General features: G+C 40.8%; 2 protein-coding genes across 3 annotated transcripts; one reads left to right on the top strand and one right to left on the bottom strand.

The window, feature by feature from the left end:
- Positions 1 to 396: 396 nt before the first annotated feature.
- Positions 397 to 1,224, bottom strand: LOC149232132 (uncharacterized). The gene has a single exon (XM_089381837.1). The coding sequence runs from the start codon at positions 1,222 to 1,224 to the stop codon at positions 397 to 399; it is 828 nt and encodes a 275-aa protein (XP_089237963.1).
- A 4,744-nt stretch (positions 1,225 to 5,968) lies between these two features.
- On the top strand, positions 5,969 to 15,635 carry LOC149232131 (DNA-directed RNA polymerases II, IV and V subunit 9A). 2 transcript variants are annotated; one of them, XM_089379365.1, is made up of 5 exons: positions 5,969 to 6,125; positions 6,278 to 6,353; positions 6,654 to 6,812; positions 14,836 to 14,947; positions 15,106 to 15,635. In XM_089379365.1, exons 1-4 carry the CDS (start codon positions 6,097 to 6,099, stop codon positions 14,941 to 14,943), a joined length of 372 nt encoding a protein of 123 aa, XP_089235491.1. In that variant the 5' UTR covers positions 5,969 to 6,096; the 3' UTR covers positions 14,944 to 14,947; positions 15,106 to 15,635. The 2 variants fall into 2 exon arrangements, with proteins under 2 accessions (XP_089235491.1, XP_089235492.1); XM_089379366.1 differs by having other exon boundaries at positions 14,829 to 14,947.
- The last annotated feature ends 544 nt before the right edge of the window (positions 15,636 to 16,179 follow it).

The following is a 16,179-nucleotide window of genomic DNA, read 5'->3' as shown; positions in this document are numbered from 1 at the left end:
CTTTGTTGTTGGTTCTCAGGATATGGAAAAATTCCAGTCTCAGGAATTTGATCATGCCTTTAATTCTTGAGATTGTCCTTGCCAGTCGAAGATCTACCAGATTTGTTTTGGTCACCATAGCATTGATAATGACTTGTGAATCTCCCAAGACAGTTGCTTCTGTGAGTCCCAGAGCCTTAAGCGTTTTGATCCCTTGGAACAGCGCCATGACTTCAGCTTGGATGCTTGTGGTGTGGCCTGGACCCCATGCAAACCTGTGGGTGGAAGAATCTTTTGGATTTATAATTATGCCTCCTGCTCCAGCTCTTCCTGGATTTCCCTTAGCTTCCCCATCAAAGAACAGGGAAGGAAGATCTTGATTGGATAACCATGTTTGAAAATCTTCTCCGTTTTTCCTTATTTGCCAGTCTTTGGGCATATGAGTGGTATTATCCACTTTTGGAAGCTTAGATTGAGAGCGGCTCCGAACTCAATGTCATGTTGGCTTAGATTTGTGTCATCCTTTTTATCACTCAGCCACTCATTTAGCTGTCCTTTAACTGTATTTGCAACTACCTTGTAGTTCTGTTCCTTATCTCTGAAGATCCTTCTGTTTCTCTCCAACCAGGTTTGCCAACTGATAAATTTGGGCAGGGCAGTCCAAGCAAGTTTGACAATCTTGTTTTTTGGGCCTGGGCCTGGGTATCTTGCCAACCACCCATCAAACAAATTCGGGACTGCGTGGGGGAAGATGGGCATCGATTTCAACGTTCCAAGGAGCTCCTGCCAGACTAGGACTGTAAATTTGCATTCCAAAGAAATATGAACAGCAGATTCGGAATTTTCTTTGCATAGAACGCATCTTGATGGACCAAGAAATCCCCTTTTCTGCAGCCTATCTTCTGTTAGGATTTTTTGATGGCATAACAGCCAACAGAAGAAATCAATCTTTGGAATAGTGGAGAAATTCCAGATGCTGTTCCAAGGCGCCGGGTTGGGGGGAACATGGGGTCTCTCCCTGATTTTGGCATAGCCCTGAGCCACCGAATATCCAATCTGCTTTGCTCCCCAGCCTCTCGAGTCCTTCTTTCTTGCGTGTATAGGGGCAGCTCCATGGAGCAACTGAAGCAGCGTGGCATATTCTGGCAACCACGCAGCTGGGACATTGGGCGTTTTCCAGCCTGCCCAACTATCTCCATGCCAAGCCGATATATCCCAAAGCGATTTTATGTTAGCTTCGTCCATCCACGTCTTCAGCTCTCTCCTTAGACTCGAATTCGCTAGCGGAGGTCTATTCATAATACTATCCTCCCAAATTCTGATATGTTTACCATTCCCGGGTATCCAATAGGCATTATCTCTTATAAGTGGCCCGACTTTGAAGATTAGATTGCTGAGAGGGGATCTAAGATGGTCTTTTGGCTGCTCCAGACACCGGAGTCTCTGACCTCTGAAGTATTTCTTCCACAGCACCAACTGAACCGATCCAGGCAGCGGTATTTATTGTGAGAGCAATTGCTACAATTAGGGCTTTACTTAAAACCTTAAGTACGCCTTTGGCGTTCTAATCTTCCAAATCAGTTTAGCTCCCATTGCTAGATTTTGAGTGTTTAGATCTTTAAAATTTAATCCTCCTTCCTGTAGCGGTCTGGGGACTATTTCCCAGTTTACTAAGGAGAGTCTCTTCTCATTATTCTTGCCTCCTTTCCAAAGGAATTTTCTGATTAGCTCCTCCATGTTTTTAATGATTCCCATTGGTGCCAAAAGAACAGAAAAATTAAAGAGAGGCAGGCTGCTCAACACTGATTTAATTAGCACTGATTTCCTGGCCAAGTTGAGCCAAGATGTCCCCCAGGCCTGCATTTTGGATTTGATTTTTTCTATCTGTGGGAGCCAATCCTTGCTTGTAGCTCTCTTGTGGAAGAAAGGTAGCCCGAGGTATTTGAAGGAAGTCCAAGATGCTAAGGCTGCAAAGCCCAGACATCTGGCTATGGAGCTAGCAGCAACTACTGAAACGTTCCAGCAATAAATATGGCACTTACCCCTGTTTAATTCACTGCCCGAATCTTGGCAGTAGTCTTCCAGAACCTCTTTGAATTTCCTTGCCATCAGTTGAGAAGCAGCCCCAAGGAGCAGAGTATCATCTGCAAAGAGTGCATGATTGATGCTTTTGATCCCTCTTGCTATGCATAATCCAACTATCTCTTGGTCTTGTTGTTTCTTGTTTAAGTGAAAACTAAGGACAGAGGCCTGCAACACAAAGAGGAGAGGTGACAGGGGGCACCCCTGCCTCAGCCCTCTAGTTGCTTTAAAGAAATCTGCAGCCCTGCCATTCACAAGAGGAGAAATCCAGGGTTCGGAGATACAAGCTTTGATCCATTTGATGAAATTTTGTCCAAATCCCAGTTTGTGCATTACATCAAACAGAAATTTATGTCTTACACGATCAAATGCATTAGCTAGATCGAGTTTAATAACCATACCTTGTTCTTTTCGGCGCTGACTCGAGTGGATCGCCTCTTGGACCAAGATGAAATTGTCTACCAACTGCCTGCCTTGTATAAAGCCGCCTTGATTCTCTGGGATGACTTTAGGGAGGATTTTCTTCAATCTGTTTGCTATAACTTTGGTGATCACTTTGTATCCAATGTTGCATAAGGATATTGGACGGAATCTATTAAAGGAGTTAGCACCTTTTTCTTTAGGAATAAGGGCGAGGAAAGTTGAGTTTGTGCAGCCCCCAATTTTCTGGCATTCTTGGGATTTTTGAATCATTTTCATAAAATCCTTCTCCACTATCTACCAGCATGCTTGGAGAAACCTGGGCGTGAATCCATCAGGACCCGGAGCTTTGTCGGGTTCCATTGCAAAGAGCGCATCTTTGACTTCAATTGTAGAAATTTTATTTTCGAGAATCTGATTCATTTTTGTAGTGATGAGCTTGGGGACATCGTCTAACATTTTGGCGTTTTGGTTGGTCCCCACGACTTCAGAATACATTTTTTCAAAGTGGTTTGATGCAGCCTTCTTGATGCTGGCAAAGTCTTTTAAGGTGCTATCCTCATTTTTAATTTCTGAAATACTGTTACGGCATTTTCTAGCTTGGGCCTGCTTATGAAAAAGGAGGAATTACGGTCTCCAGCCTTGAGCCATAGACTCCTTGACTTGAGCCTCCAAAATTCCTCTTCTGCCAAGCATGCCCTATGGAATTTATGTTGCAGCTGATATTCCTTATCTAGCTCTTCTTTGGTGATTTCGACAACTTCCAGATGAAGGTGCTGAATTTCCAGATCTTTTTGAATTTTTTTTTCTGTCCACTACAGGATTGGGCAAGGTCTTTACCCAACCCTTCAGCATCTTTTTAACCCTGCGAAGTTTTTCCTCCCATACAAAGAATGGAGATCCCTTGACCGGCTCTTTCCAGCACTCTCTAATATTTTGCAAGAAATCTGTCTCTTTGGTCCATAGGGAGCTAAACCTGAAAGGTATAGGCCCTAGATCCTTAGAAGGAATCAGTTCTAGACTGATAGGCTTATGGTCTGAGACACTGCTTTGGAGAATGCGCATTCTAGCCTCCAGCCCCAAGAGAAGGAAGGAGCTTTGAACAAGAAATCGGTCAAGTCTTGCTGCTATGTGTCCCGGCCCCACTCTCTTGTTTGACCAAGTGAACGTGCCTGTGACTGGTTTTATATCTAGCAGGTCCCATTCTTGCATGAGATCTTCGGCCCATTCTCTTGCCGGATCCCTGACTATGCTGCCTCCTCTTTTTTCTGAGGCTCGGAGTGTGAGATTTAGATCTCTGGCAATGATAATATTTTCCAAGTTTTCTAGATCTGCTAGACTTTTGATGGAGTCCCAACAGTTCTTTTTCTCACCTGCATTGTTAGGAGCATACACATTGAATAGACAAATAATCTCCTTTGTTTCTAAGTGCTGCAATTTTAAAAAAATCCAATGGGTATTTAGGGACTCAGAGATTAGTGAAAACTTGTTTGAGTTCCAGAGCGCCCCAAGTCCTCCCGACGCTCCACGGGCAGACATTGCATGCGCTCCATTTTTTTTCCAAAATTTTTTGCTTGCTTGGAGGAAGGCTGAGTCCTCCAACTTGGTCTCCTGGATGAGGAGGATATCTGGGGATTCCAATCTTATTAAGCTATGCATTGCTTCTTCCTTAGCTGAGGTGCCCATCCCCCTACAATTCCAGGAGACTATCTTCATTATTTATTTCTGCCTTGGAGGGCTCCCTTAGAGCCCTGTGATTGAATCCTAGTCGCCTTCGGGGTTTTAGCTAGGAGCTTCTCTAGCATTGGCTGGCTGCCCTGGAGCTTGTCCTTGTAGGTTTCTTGTTCTCTTTTATCTTTTGCAGATTTGCGCCCTCGTGTAGATCTTCTGGGAGAGGACTGGGATTCCCCGATTTCCCCTTCTTCCTCTGATTCTTCGGACTCTTGGGTTTCCTCCTCTTCTTCTGAAGCCTTCTCTTTGGATCTCTCTGGTATACTTTTGATGGAGGGGGAAGCTTTAGGGGCAGAGATCTCCTTTGGTACTTCTGTATCCTGTGTGATCATGATTTCAGATCCAAGGATTTCAAATTTATTTCCTTGGCTTTCCCTGGCTGATTTTTGAGCAATGCCCTCTTGAGGGGTTTTGGCACTGCCATTTGTGTTCTTCCTGTGAGAGGTTTTGGATCGCTTTGCCTGATTCCATCCATCTTCCTTTCCTTTTTCTTCCACCCCTTTGGACGGGCAGTCCCTGGCAAAATGCCCGTAGACATGGCACTTCCGGCATTTGAATGGCAGCTGCTCATAATCCAGTTTCTGTATATGAGTCCAGGGACCAACCACTATTTTGACGGCTTCCGGCAGTTCGACCTCCAGATCTACCTCTACACAGATTCTGGCACAGTCATATTGGTCCTTGCTGTTAGCCTTGTCTATAAATTTTCCAAGGGTGTTGCCGATATGCTTCAAAGAATCCCAGTTCCAGCAATGAACTGGTAGGTTGGGGAGCCTCACCCACACCGGGACCGTTGTGGGCACGTCCACCGCCGGATCGAAGTCTAGTGTCCATTTGTTTAAGTACAGCCCTTGGGGGCCCATGAAGTAGGGGCCATTCCTGAAAATTAGGTCTTTGTCTTCTTTTGCAGAAAATTCGAACAAGAAATAGCCTCTCCCGAGGAAGTAAGAGGTTACCTTATTTTGGATCAGAGGTGCCCAGTTCCTGGCAACCCAGTTCTCGGTCGTCTTCGGGGAAGGCCAGAGTCCTGTAAACTGACCTACCAGAGCCCGATCTGCCAGAGAGAGAGCTACTTGGATCGGCCCTTCCGGCGGGAGAGCGATCTCCGGGATATCTTCCAGCCTTTTCACAAACTTTGCTGCTTCCGTGCATTTCTTCTTAGGCAGGGAGGCTAGAAGGGTTTTGAAGGCCTTTGCTGTAGAGGGAGGAGGAGGAGAAAGAGGAGGCTCCTCCATGGTGAGCCAAAAGATCCAGCCAGGGTGGCCGCAGTCGGGAGCAGGACCCTCGACGGACCCCCGCAGGCGCAAAGACGAACCCTCCGCGAGTACCCTCGTAGGCTCCAAACAGGTCTTTCCGGGGACTCCTACGCAGGCTCAGAACGAGTGGTGAGCGGATGCGCACGCAGGTTCGACTCCCGTGGAGTGCGGGCTTCACAGGTTGCAGAGCTTCCATAAATCTATAGTTAAAATGGATCTAGGTTGATTTAATTTCCCCCTTTAAATAAGCTATATTCCACATAAATATTATAAATAAATACCATAAATCCGTAATAATCTAAACGGTTTTAATCTCCCCTTTTAAATAAAACTATATTCTACGTAAATAAATACATAAATTCTCAATATTATAAATTAATCCATTTTTTTTAAATTATTATTATTGTGTTATACCTCATATTTATTTAATTTTTTAATTTTTATTTTTATAGAATTTAACTTAATGCAATCTAATTACTTTGATGGCTATATCAGCGTACAAATATCTACTAACTACTTTGAGTTTCCACAGTACTCACCATTTCATACGGCAGCGCACGCGAGTAACAATACCAAGCTATCTTAAAAACGTTGCAGAGGTTTTAACAGGTATTCACAAGCAGCAACCATGAGTACCATGAAGTTTTGCAGAGAATGGTACCCACTTGACTCGTTCACTGTCATATTTCTTCAATTTTGTTTAAACGATACATATAATGCATGCAGTAGCTGGGATCAGCATGCTGAAATGTAGCAATGGGCCGAAGTATTTTCTGTTTATATTTACAGCTCTGACTGTATTTGTGTAGCAATAACATATTGTATCCAAAGGAAGACAGAGAAAACAAGATTCTCCTGTATGCCTGCCGAAACTGCGATCATCAGGTCAGTTATAAGACAAGCTTTTACCTTAGGCTATGGTGTGGCTCACCCAGACTTTAGAGGTTTGACATTAAATGAAATGTTGGTATTGATTTTTTTTTTTATTGCCTCTTCCCCTGTTTGGAGTGTTATAATGCAATTTAGCCAGCTTACGACATTCTAGAAAGATCTCATTCGAGATGCTGTGGGTGGGTTATCTATTCCCCCAAATTCGTCCCGCATGGGCTAGTTCAGTAGGGGCGAAACGCGGATTTTGAGTTGTGGTGGAATAAAAGACTCTCACCTTTGTGGAATTTTGTGCAGGAGATTGCAGAAAATAATTGTGTGTACAGAAATGAGATTCATCATGCGGCAGGTGAGCGCACACAGATTTTACAGGACGTGGCTTCTGATCCCACACTTCCACGCACTAAAACCGTGCGATGTGTTGTGTGCAATCACGGGGAGGCTGTATTCTTCCAGGTCAGCCTGTTTAGCACATATCTTTTTTCTTTGCCCTATTATTCGAAGAGCTCATATTGCATGTTACAGAAACATCAAGTAGCCGATCTTCTAGTCATATTTCGTTGGGTTGCTATCTAAATTCGAAGAGATTGAATATCTGTTTATCATGGGTTTCAACCCCTAAGTTGATTTTAAAACATCCATTGTCTTTTCATCATGGTTTTCTAATTGCATATCTCACTACTACAATGGCATATCCATGACGGGAATTTTGTTCCATATTAATACTGTCCTTGTCTTGCTTCTGGCTTAGCCAGGGTTAACATAATGGAACTAGCTCTAGTGGTGTATTTGGCAGGATAAAGTTGCTATTGCTTCGCATACAGTGGCATATTCCACGGCGGGGATTTTGTTCCGCACTAATACTGTCCTCCTGCTTCTATCTTGACTAGGGTTAATATAATCAAGCTAGCCCTAGTGGTGTATTTGTGTGGCTAAGTTATTGCTTCATTTTTATGTGCCAATTGCTTTTCACAGAAGTCTTTAATAAAAGGTTAACTGTATATGAAAGGAGAGGAAGGTGAAGTGGTATCGATTTTATAGTGCGCAAAGCAGTAGTGGCAGTTATGCAATATAAACCTAATAAATAAATTAACTATAATTACATTTAAAGGATGTACAAATTAATTTCTGGGTTGGAAGCCAGCATGAAGATTGAAACCGTGCACATCAATAGCATGTTCCATGGGATATTAACTGATCAGGGGCCGATGTTTCAAGCATTTACCGAATCAAGGAGCCTATTCAACAAAACATAATCAACTTGAAGAACATAATCAACACTAGAAGAACATGCCTTTCATTGTGCGTAAAGGGATAAGGGATTTTGAGCATAGATACATCTCTTCCAGTTCAACACTAGAAGAACGTGATTTTTCACCGAGCATGAAGGAGAAGCATTTGTATGAGTACAATGTTTTTCATTCATCAGGAGCCAAGAAACTCTTCATTAAAAACAATAATGCATTAGGACTATGTTGAGGTGCTAGATAAACCTAGTTTAATAGGTCAGAAAATGGCTACAACTAACTAGAAGTACTTAAACGGTCCGTCCCAAGCCACTAAACAATAATCATATACAATTAGTGTTGATATGTCATGATTTCCTAGACTAATAATTACTTCCAATGATTTATTCATTATTTGTCTTGTATCACATTCATCATTAAGTAATTACACATAGAAAATCTCAACAATAAAACACTAAAAACAGTAAAATCATGAAGAGACAGCCAAACATAAGAGAGAAAAATCACCCTGGGAAAACCCCAAACCAGGGGAAAAACCAAACAACCTTTTCTTTAGAGAAATTTATCCAATTCAACAAGGAATAAAATCTGAATTTCCCAGTTAAATCAAGTAAAACTAACCAGTAATTAAACCTAGGACAAACTGCTTATGAATAACCTCGAAAAATCGGTCTGTTGTGCAGTTAGAAGTTTTGGTCTGCCTAAGGGAATTAGGTTTGCCTCAGAGGAATTTGGTTTGCCCCAGATTTTGTTCTTCTATTCTTTCTCAGATTTCGTCCTTTATTTTGCCTCAGATTTTGTCCTTTTCATCCTTCACGTGTAAACAGTACTTGGAAGTGATCTGAATTGATGCCCAGACGGAGAGGACAAATGCCAATATATAGATGTTGAATGAGCCAAATGGATGTGTCCCTTCACTGGGGCTGACTTGAAGCCGACCTTACATTTGGAGGCAAAAAATCAAAATTTTAAAATTAAAATTTTTGTTTCTTTTGAAGCCGACTTGAAATCCACATATATATTTATCATTTCTTGTATATTTGGAGGGATAAAACTTGATTATGAAGACCGACCATAACTACAAAATTCAACACTCCCTCTTAGCTAGGGAGGCATTCATAATGACTTTTCCAGATGTTCTCTTGTTGAATAAAAATTTCTCTATCCCAAGAAAAGGTTGAATGAGCTCAACTATGTTGATGAATCCATCCACCTCATGTTCTATACAAGAACCATGTGGAAAGCATCCCCGCATCAACATCAAATAGAGGAACTAGCTACCCACTAGTCCTAAGGTCACCTGTCTCCAAATCATCTCTTGGAGTCTTGTTAGGAACCCCACCTGACCCATGGTGAAACCCTTGGGTCACCAATCTACCAATTCATCATTTGGAGTCTTGTTAGGAACCCCACCTGATCCATTGTGAAACCCTTGGGTCACCAATCTACCAAGTCATCACTTAGAGTCTTGTTAGGAACCCCACCTAACCCATGCTGAAATTCAGGGCCGATTACCATTCCCACATTTCGTCACATCTAATTGAATGGTAAAAATACTTGCCCAATGCTATAAGACACTCGCTCAACCCACTAGCCAAACCCTATGGCAATATGGTCAAAACTATCTGACTGGGGGAGCATTCAGAGGCCTTGATTCTAACTGGGCCAATCTCCCCAACCATATTACATGGTTTCCCGGTCCAAGACCTAAGGGAGATTATCCGCCCCTTGATGCTACAACATCAACACTCCCTTCAAGGGAAACACTCTCAATTACTTCAAGCTTGTCCAACATCATTCAGGAACAGTGAGAATGTCAACAAATAGCTCGACCACAGAAATACATAGGAGCCTCACTGCTCCTTTTGTATCAGGTGCATTTATCATCATGATTGTACTTGATCAAGCAATCTTGAAGCTCCCCTGCTTCTCAACTTGCCAAACTGCAATTGGAGCCAATGTCTTCTCAATGCCCTCTCCCTCTTCATGGGAGAATCTTCGCTTTGCACTTTTCTATGTTGCCAACAAATGCTTGATCTTGTGAATCCATCTTGAAGTCATTGCTTTCTTTCCACAAATCTTGGTACTATGAGATCCTTCTAACTTGTGGGCTTGTTTGCTCCCTCTGAACTAGGAGCCCTTCTAGATATTGATACAATTTCTACCTCATGAACATGAATCACTTCTGTTGGACTAGCTATCCACTAGTTCTAAGGTCACTTGTCTCCAAATCATCTCTTGGAGTCTTCTCAGGAACCCCACTTGACCCATGGTGAAACCCTTGGGTCACCAATCTACAAAGTCATCACTTGGAGACTTGTTAGGAACCCCACCTAACCCATGGTGAAACTTAGGGCTGATTACCATTCCCACATTTCGTCACATCTAATTGAATGGTAAAAATACTTGCCCAATGCTATAAGACGCTCAACCCACTAGCCAAACCCTATGGCAATATGGTCAAAACTAATTGACTGGGGGAGCATTCAGAGGCCTTGATTCTAACTGGGCCAATCTCCCCAACCATATTACATGGTTTCCCGGTCCAAGACCTAAGGGAGATTATCCAACCCTTGATGCTACAACATCAACATTCCCTTCAAGGGAAACACTCTCAATTACTTCAAGCTTGTCCAACATCATTCAGGGATAGTGAGAATGTCAACAAATAGCTCGACCACAGAAATACATAGGAGCCTCACTGCTCCTTTTGTATCAGGTGCATTTATCATCATGATTGTACCTGAACAAGCAATCCTGAAGCTCCCCTGCTTCTCAACTTGCCAAACTGCAATTGGAGCCAATGTCTTCTCAACGCCCTCTCCCTCTTCGTGGGAGAATCTTCACTTTGCACTTTTCTATGTTGCCAACAAATGCTTGATCATGTGAATCCATCTTGAAGTCATTGCTTTCTTTCCACAAATATTGGTACTATGAGATCCTTCAAACTTGCGGGCCTGTTTGCTCCCTCTGAACTACGAGCCCTTCTAGATATCGATACAATTTCTACCTCATGAACACGAATCACTTCTGGGAGAGTTGTCTTGCCACATACTTTGCTTCATTCTTCCAAATGCTTCCAACTGCTGCCAGGGCCTTGGCAGGTTGTCACGATGTACCTACAACCCTCACTAGGAGGTCAAGGAAGAAACGATTGTAACCCAACAAAGGAAATAAAGACAAGAGACTAACCAGAATTAAATTAATAATAATAATCAAGGAAAGATATGAAGTATTTATCTTTGAGGATTGTAGGGGATTGACAGCTCCCTCTTGATCCTTGCTTTCTTGCAGAAATGAAATCCATTTGCAAACTCATTATCCTCATCATCTTGCTTTCCTTGCATGAGCTAGTATTTCTTAGGAATTTCAACCTTGTACCAGGCTGTGTTCTTGCTGCTTTATTACTAAATCAGTCATCATACTCCTGCTATAAGAGATTCTCTTTCTGGCCATCATGGCAACACTTGTACTCTTAACTTAGGCAGCATACATCTACAACTAACATTCTTGCCATATGCAATGGCATTAATATGAGCTAAACTCAGCTAATAAACTGATACTCTTAGTAGCTCCAACAATGAACCTTTGTAAGCAACAAGCACAATCTACAACACAGATCAACTCAGGTTTTGCCTCAAAATTCTAGTTATTGTCATAACTTCAATACTGTCACAGATCAGTACATACTTGACAAGAGCCCTTACACTGTAATGGCATTAGCAACTTCGAAATAACACTTCACATATCTTGCAATATGATGCAATAAAAGGAAATGTCGAAAATTTCAATCAACTGGTCTTGGCGTAAGTGTATAGAACTCATTTGGTCCATCTCTTTTAGCAGGCCTTATCTTGCCTGAAATTTAAACTCGAGACTGTGATGATGCCATTACTTCTTAAAACTACAGAACGGCATGTGTCGGACCTTATAATATCTTCCAACAGAACATGGACTCCTCTGCATATGAGATGAGGCTGTCAACAGAATCAATCAAGGAATCTTCCATCTAGTCCAAGCAAATGTAAACTTGTAAAGTGATTCACTATAGCCTTTGCAAGGCTTGTAATCTGCCTAATGTCATGTCAACAAAAAAAATATTGCTTAATAAGATGTTTCAATATCTTCCATAGAAATCTTCCAAAGTAAAGTTGCTCCACCAGACAATCTTCAATTTGCATGAGCATGTGAAAGAATTTGATTCCAAACGGTATGACTGCAGAATCAAAATCAATGAAACTTGTTTAGGATCCTACTTCAAGGTTTTGGTTTTTGTAAGACAACATATTTGATAGCAAGCCCCACACATTCCTTTGGTCCAGCAACTCAGGGTTTAGACTTCTCTCAAATCATTTTTGAAAGGACTATAACATAGCAATGAACAACAACTTCCCAATGAGAGATGGATGGAGCTTTCATAACATCAAAAACATTCACTAAAAGTATACCAAACTAACTCAGCACTTTCTAGACTGACCTGGGTTTGAAAATTCTGTCCACAGTTTTTGTTTATAGAGATGATTGCTCTTGTACCTTTCAAACTAAGTGGCCTGGCCTCTTCAAACAATTGTAATTTGTATCTATAGCAACAATTTGTCCTTTACAAGGAGAATCTTCAATTCTGAAAATGACTCAATCTTTACAAGAGAATTTTTGATCTCTGAAAATGATGAGGAACTCTACCTCCTTTTCATTGTAGACTTACAGGCGGCCCTCGAATGTTAACACAGAGACTTCTTTTATACAAGATTGATCCTTCTTTAATTAGGACAGTGATCATCTTTGAGATAGCATTCTGCTTTGTAATACAAGGCAATCATATCACTCTTCAGGTTGCCAATTTCTGTACAAGTGTATTTCATAGTCAACTAGCCTCACCGGTTTATTGATAGCATTTCAAAGGAATGTTTAAGATCCCTAGCTCCTAATCAAACCAGGTCCTAAACCGGCATTCCCTTGACTGCCATTTCTTTGTTGCACAATTCAGCCCAAGGTCTTTTCTGGAGTCCAGAATTTGTTCTTCAATCAGACTTTGAATAATCCTTGTTTTCTTGACATGGATGCATGTATGATCAATATCTTCAGCATATGGAGCAAACGTGTCACCCTTCTACGTATGGATTAGTAATGAAAACAAGATCTCCAAAAATCATTAGCAACATATGTCCACCTTGGCTGGCCTTCTGAGGCATCAAGAGTCAAAGGCTTCTAAGCTTCCTCTCCTTGATCCTGAGGTCATTTTTGGCCTCCTGTAACATCCTGATGCTTTTTCGCCTTCTGTAATCAGTTGACTGAGGCTTTTCGGCCTAATTCCTCAGACTTCTTCGGCCACTTTCTGAGGCTCCTTGGCCTTTGATGCTCGGACTGAGGCCCTTTTTTGGATTCTACTAGGCCTGCGGCCTAGTCCTGAGGCTCCTTGGCCCTTCTAATATTTATTCCTGAGGCCTCTCGGCCCACCTGAGGCAGACTTCGGCCTAGAATTCGGATGAAAGTCTTCTAAACAGCGTTAGGGCTTCAGTCTTCCTTCAAACTTGGTTTTTGTTTCATACTTGAACACAAGCAGGGTTTGGCTAAGACAGAAATACTTAGGTAGCTTTTCCCTTCAGTAAGTGTCTTGGCTTTTAATGGCTTCTCTATAACCCAACCTCTGATACGAGAATGATATTTCATGATTACCTAGATGGATAATTACTTCCAATGATTTCTTCATTATTTGTCTTGTCTCACATTCATCATTAAGTAATTACAGATAGAAAATCTCATCATTAAAACAATAAAGACAGTAGGATCATGAAGAAACAGTGAAACACAAGAGACACAATTTATCCTAGGAAAATCCCAAACCAAGGAAAAAACTGAGCAGCCTTTTCTTTAGTGAAATTTATCCAATTCAACAATGAATACAATCTGAATTTTCCAGTCAAATCAAGTCAAACTAACCAGTAATTAAACCTAGGTCAAACTGCCTATGAATAGCCTCAGAAATTTGGTCAGCTATGCCTTGGAAGTTTTGGTCTGCTTAAGAGAATTAGGTTTGCCTCAGATTTCGTCTTTCTATTCTTCCTCAGATTTCATCCTTTTCATCTTCCACGTGTGAACAATGTTGAGAAATCAAGATGCTTTAAATTAAGGTTAGATTTCTCTTATCTCTGATAATTACTTGTGAATGTTTGTTGGCTTCTTAGTTAATTTAATGTTCTCTTTGTCAAGCAATTACCAAAATGTACAAAAACATGAAGATCACAGGAGACAAAGACCGCAAGAAATTAGGCCTCAAGCTAGGGCAAAACCCCACAAGGGGGAAATCCCACAAAAACTCTCTTCTTATAGAGTCAGATCAAAGTGAGATATCAAGGACCCGAGACCAAGACCAAGACTGCCACAAAGACCCAAGTCAACCCTCCTTTATTTCATCTTCAACAAATCATAGTCAACAGAAGTCAACACTGGTCAAATCTCAGAAATTTTATCATCTCCTAAAATTTTGGCGTCTGAAATTTCAGGCCTGCAATACCACAGAAACTGCCTCAGAAAACTTGCACACGTGAACAGAAATTAGGGCATAAATATGCTTGTCTTCTCTCTCCTTTGACTGTCCTTTCTTTCCTTTTACTTTGGCTGGTTATCTTCTTCTTCTTGGCATAGAATTCAATTTGTGTGTGAGTGTTCAAATGAGGTCGAGCTGCCTTCTATTTATAGATGTCTAGGAGGTCGAAAAGGTGCCTCTCTAGGCCGACTTGACTTGTGGATGACAAAATTGGCTTTTTGACTCAATACAAAATTCTTTTTTTTTTCTTACAAGACGTCCAAATGGGACTTTGACTCAATTACATCTCTTTGACTCATAATAAATTTTCTTTTGACTCAAATGACCTATACAAGCATGAAGAACATGCTTTGACTAAAAATAAAAATAATCATCATAATAACCTTGGAGCATATGTATTCAAGGCAGCTAACCAGGTTCTCAGAGCGTCCCTGGACAAGTCCTTAAAATCATCTAGTGTGTATTTTGGCTAAAGATGGAACAACGCTACTTCTTGATCCACAAAAAACTCAATTAGAAAAGCAGGATATAAATAGATCCGTTGATTATTTTGTGTGTTGCTTATCCTTTGCCATCCACCCACGTATTTCATTTGAAGTAATTTGTGTTTTGGTTCTGCTTCATTATTCAATAAATGTTCACTATGGAGGTCAATCATAATTGAATTGCGTTCTGCAGGCTACAGCTAGAGGAGAGGAAGGCATGGCTTTGTTTTTTGTTTGTTGCAATCCAAACTGTGGTTATCGATGGAGAGATTGAGCAATTTACCGGAGTAGCGAGAATGCCGAATTAAGGGGGTAAGTTTTGACCTGGATTCTACATTTATTTTTAGATTTGGTTATATACGAATTTGGAGATAGCACCTTTGTGTAAATTTGAATATAACCATTTAGCATTTAGCATTAGGTGATTCTTCTTGTATAGAAGAGATGATTTTGTTACCCTTTGTTTCCAGGTCCATATTCAAGCGAAGGTTCCTTTAGATGACTGTGTTCTGAAAGTGTTTATGGATCAATCATCTCATAAATTTTGGTAAATTTTGGTAATACATAACAGAAGTTTATGGCATCCAATTAGGATGGTAGTTTCATTGAGGTGTAGTAAAAAACTACACTGGATGGTTAGAAATGCGTCGACAAAAAACTCTGATGTGATTAATATCGAAAGATATCCTAACATTCATAATTATGGATCACAGAAGCCTAAATTCAAAAAATACACTGGTCTTGTGTTCCCACCCACTTTTGAGAGAGGCCAGGAGGTCTTTTGTGAATCATTGATAACTTTCTGAGTGGGTACCTAATGAAATATTTGCATCCTGAATGTATACTCAATTGATCTTACTTGTGGATCGTACTGTTAATAACCACAATAGCAATTTGTTCCTAATTACTTTTGAAAAACGCAAGAGAGGAAGACCTTGTGAATTACTCGTTTATTTTCAAGTGATATATACTGAGATATTTGTCCTGTGCAAATTACTGAGTTATTAATCTTGTCCGTGAATATTGAGACGCGTCTGGCAGGGTGGTCAAATTTATTAGTAAGATGACTTAGCATCAGAAAATACTCGTTTATTTTCAAGTGATATATACTGAAATATTTGTCCTGTGCAAATTACTGAGTTATTAATCTTGTCCGTGAATATTGAGACGCGTCTGGCAGGGTGGCCAAATTTATTAGTAAGATGACTTAGCATCAGAAAATATACTTTTGATGGCTTCTACATAGATAATGAATTATACCTGTTTCCAACAAAGCATGCTGATATCGAAGTTGTTTCTAATTGTGATGGTCTTAAGTATACCTCTGCTTGTAAGTTCAAAGAATTTCTGTTTTGAAGAGTTGACATGTTTTTGTCATCTTTCTATATATATCTCCTGGGCTTTGGTGGATGGTGAATAGTAGTTGGTACTTTATCCAGAAGTACTAATGGGTATTTTAGTCTGTTATTATTTCTTACACATGTAAGAACTAATATATAAAATGTAGGTTCTAACAAATCTTAGTATTCATGTAGATATGTAGT

This window comes from Pinus tabuliformis, chromosome J (genome assembly GCF_031772625.1).
Source record: "Pinus tabuliformis cultivar Carrire ecotype Pingquan chromosome J, CPIR1, whole genome shotgun sequence".
NCBI classification, from domain to species: domain Eukaryota; kingdom Viridiplantae; phylum Streptophyta; class Pinopsida; order Pinales; family Pinaceae; genus Pinus; species Pinus tabuliformis.
This window is presented reverse-complemented; position numbering and strand designations above follow the sequence as displayed.

Excerpts from the sequence above, each read along its gene's own strand:
- LOC149232132 (XM_089381837.1), bottom strand. The coding sequence starts at position 1,224 with ATGGACGAAGCTAACATAAAATCGCTTTGGGATATATCGGCTTGGCAT.
- LOC149232131 (XM_089379365.1), top strand. The coding sequence starts at position 6,097 with ATGAGTACCATGAAGTTTTGCAGAGAATG. Across the intron at positions 6,126-6,277 it reads ATGAAGTTTTGCAGAGAATG|CAATAACATATTGTATCCAA; the intron begins GTACCCACTTGA and ends GTATTTGTGTAG. Across the intron at positions 6,813-14,835 it reads GGGAGGCTGTATTCTTCCAG|CTAGAGGAGAGGAAGGCATG; the intron begins GTCAGCCTGTTT and ends TGCAGGCTACAG.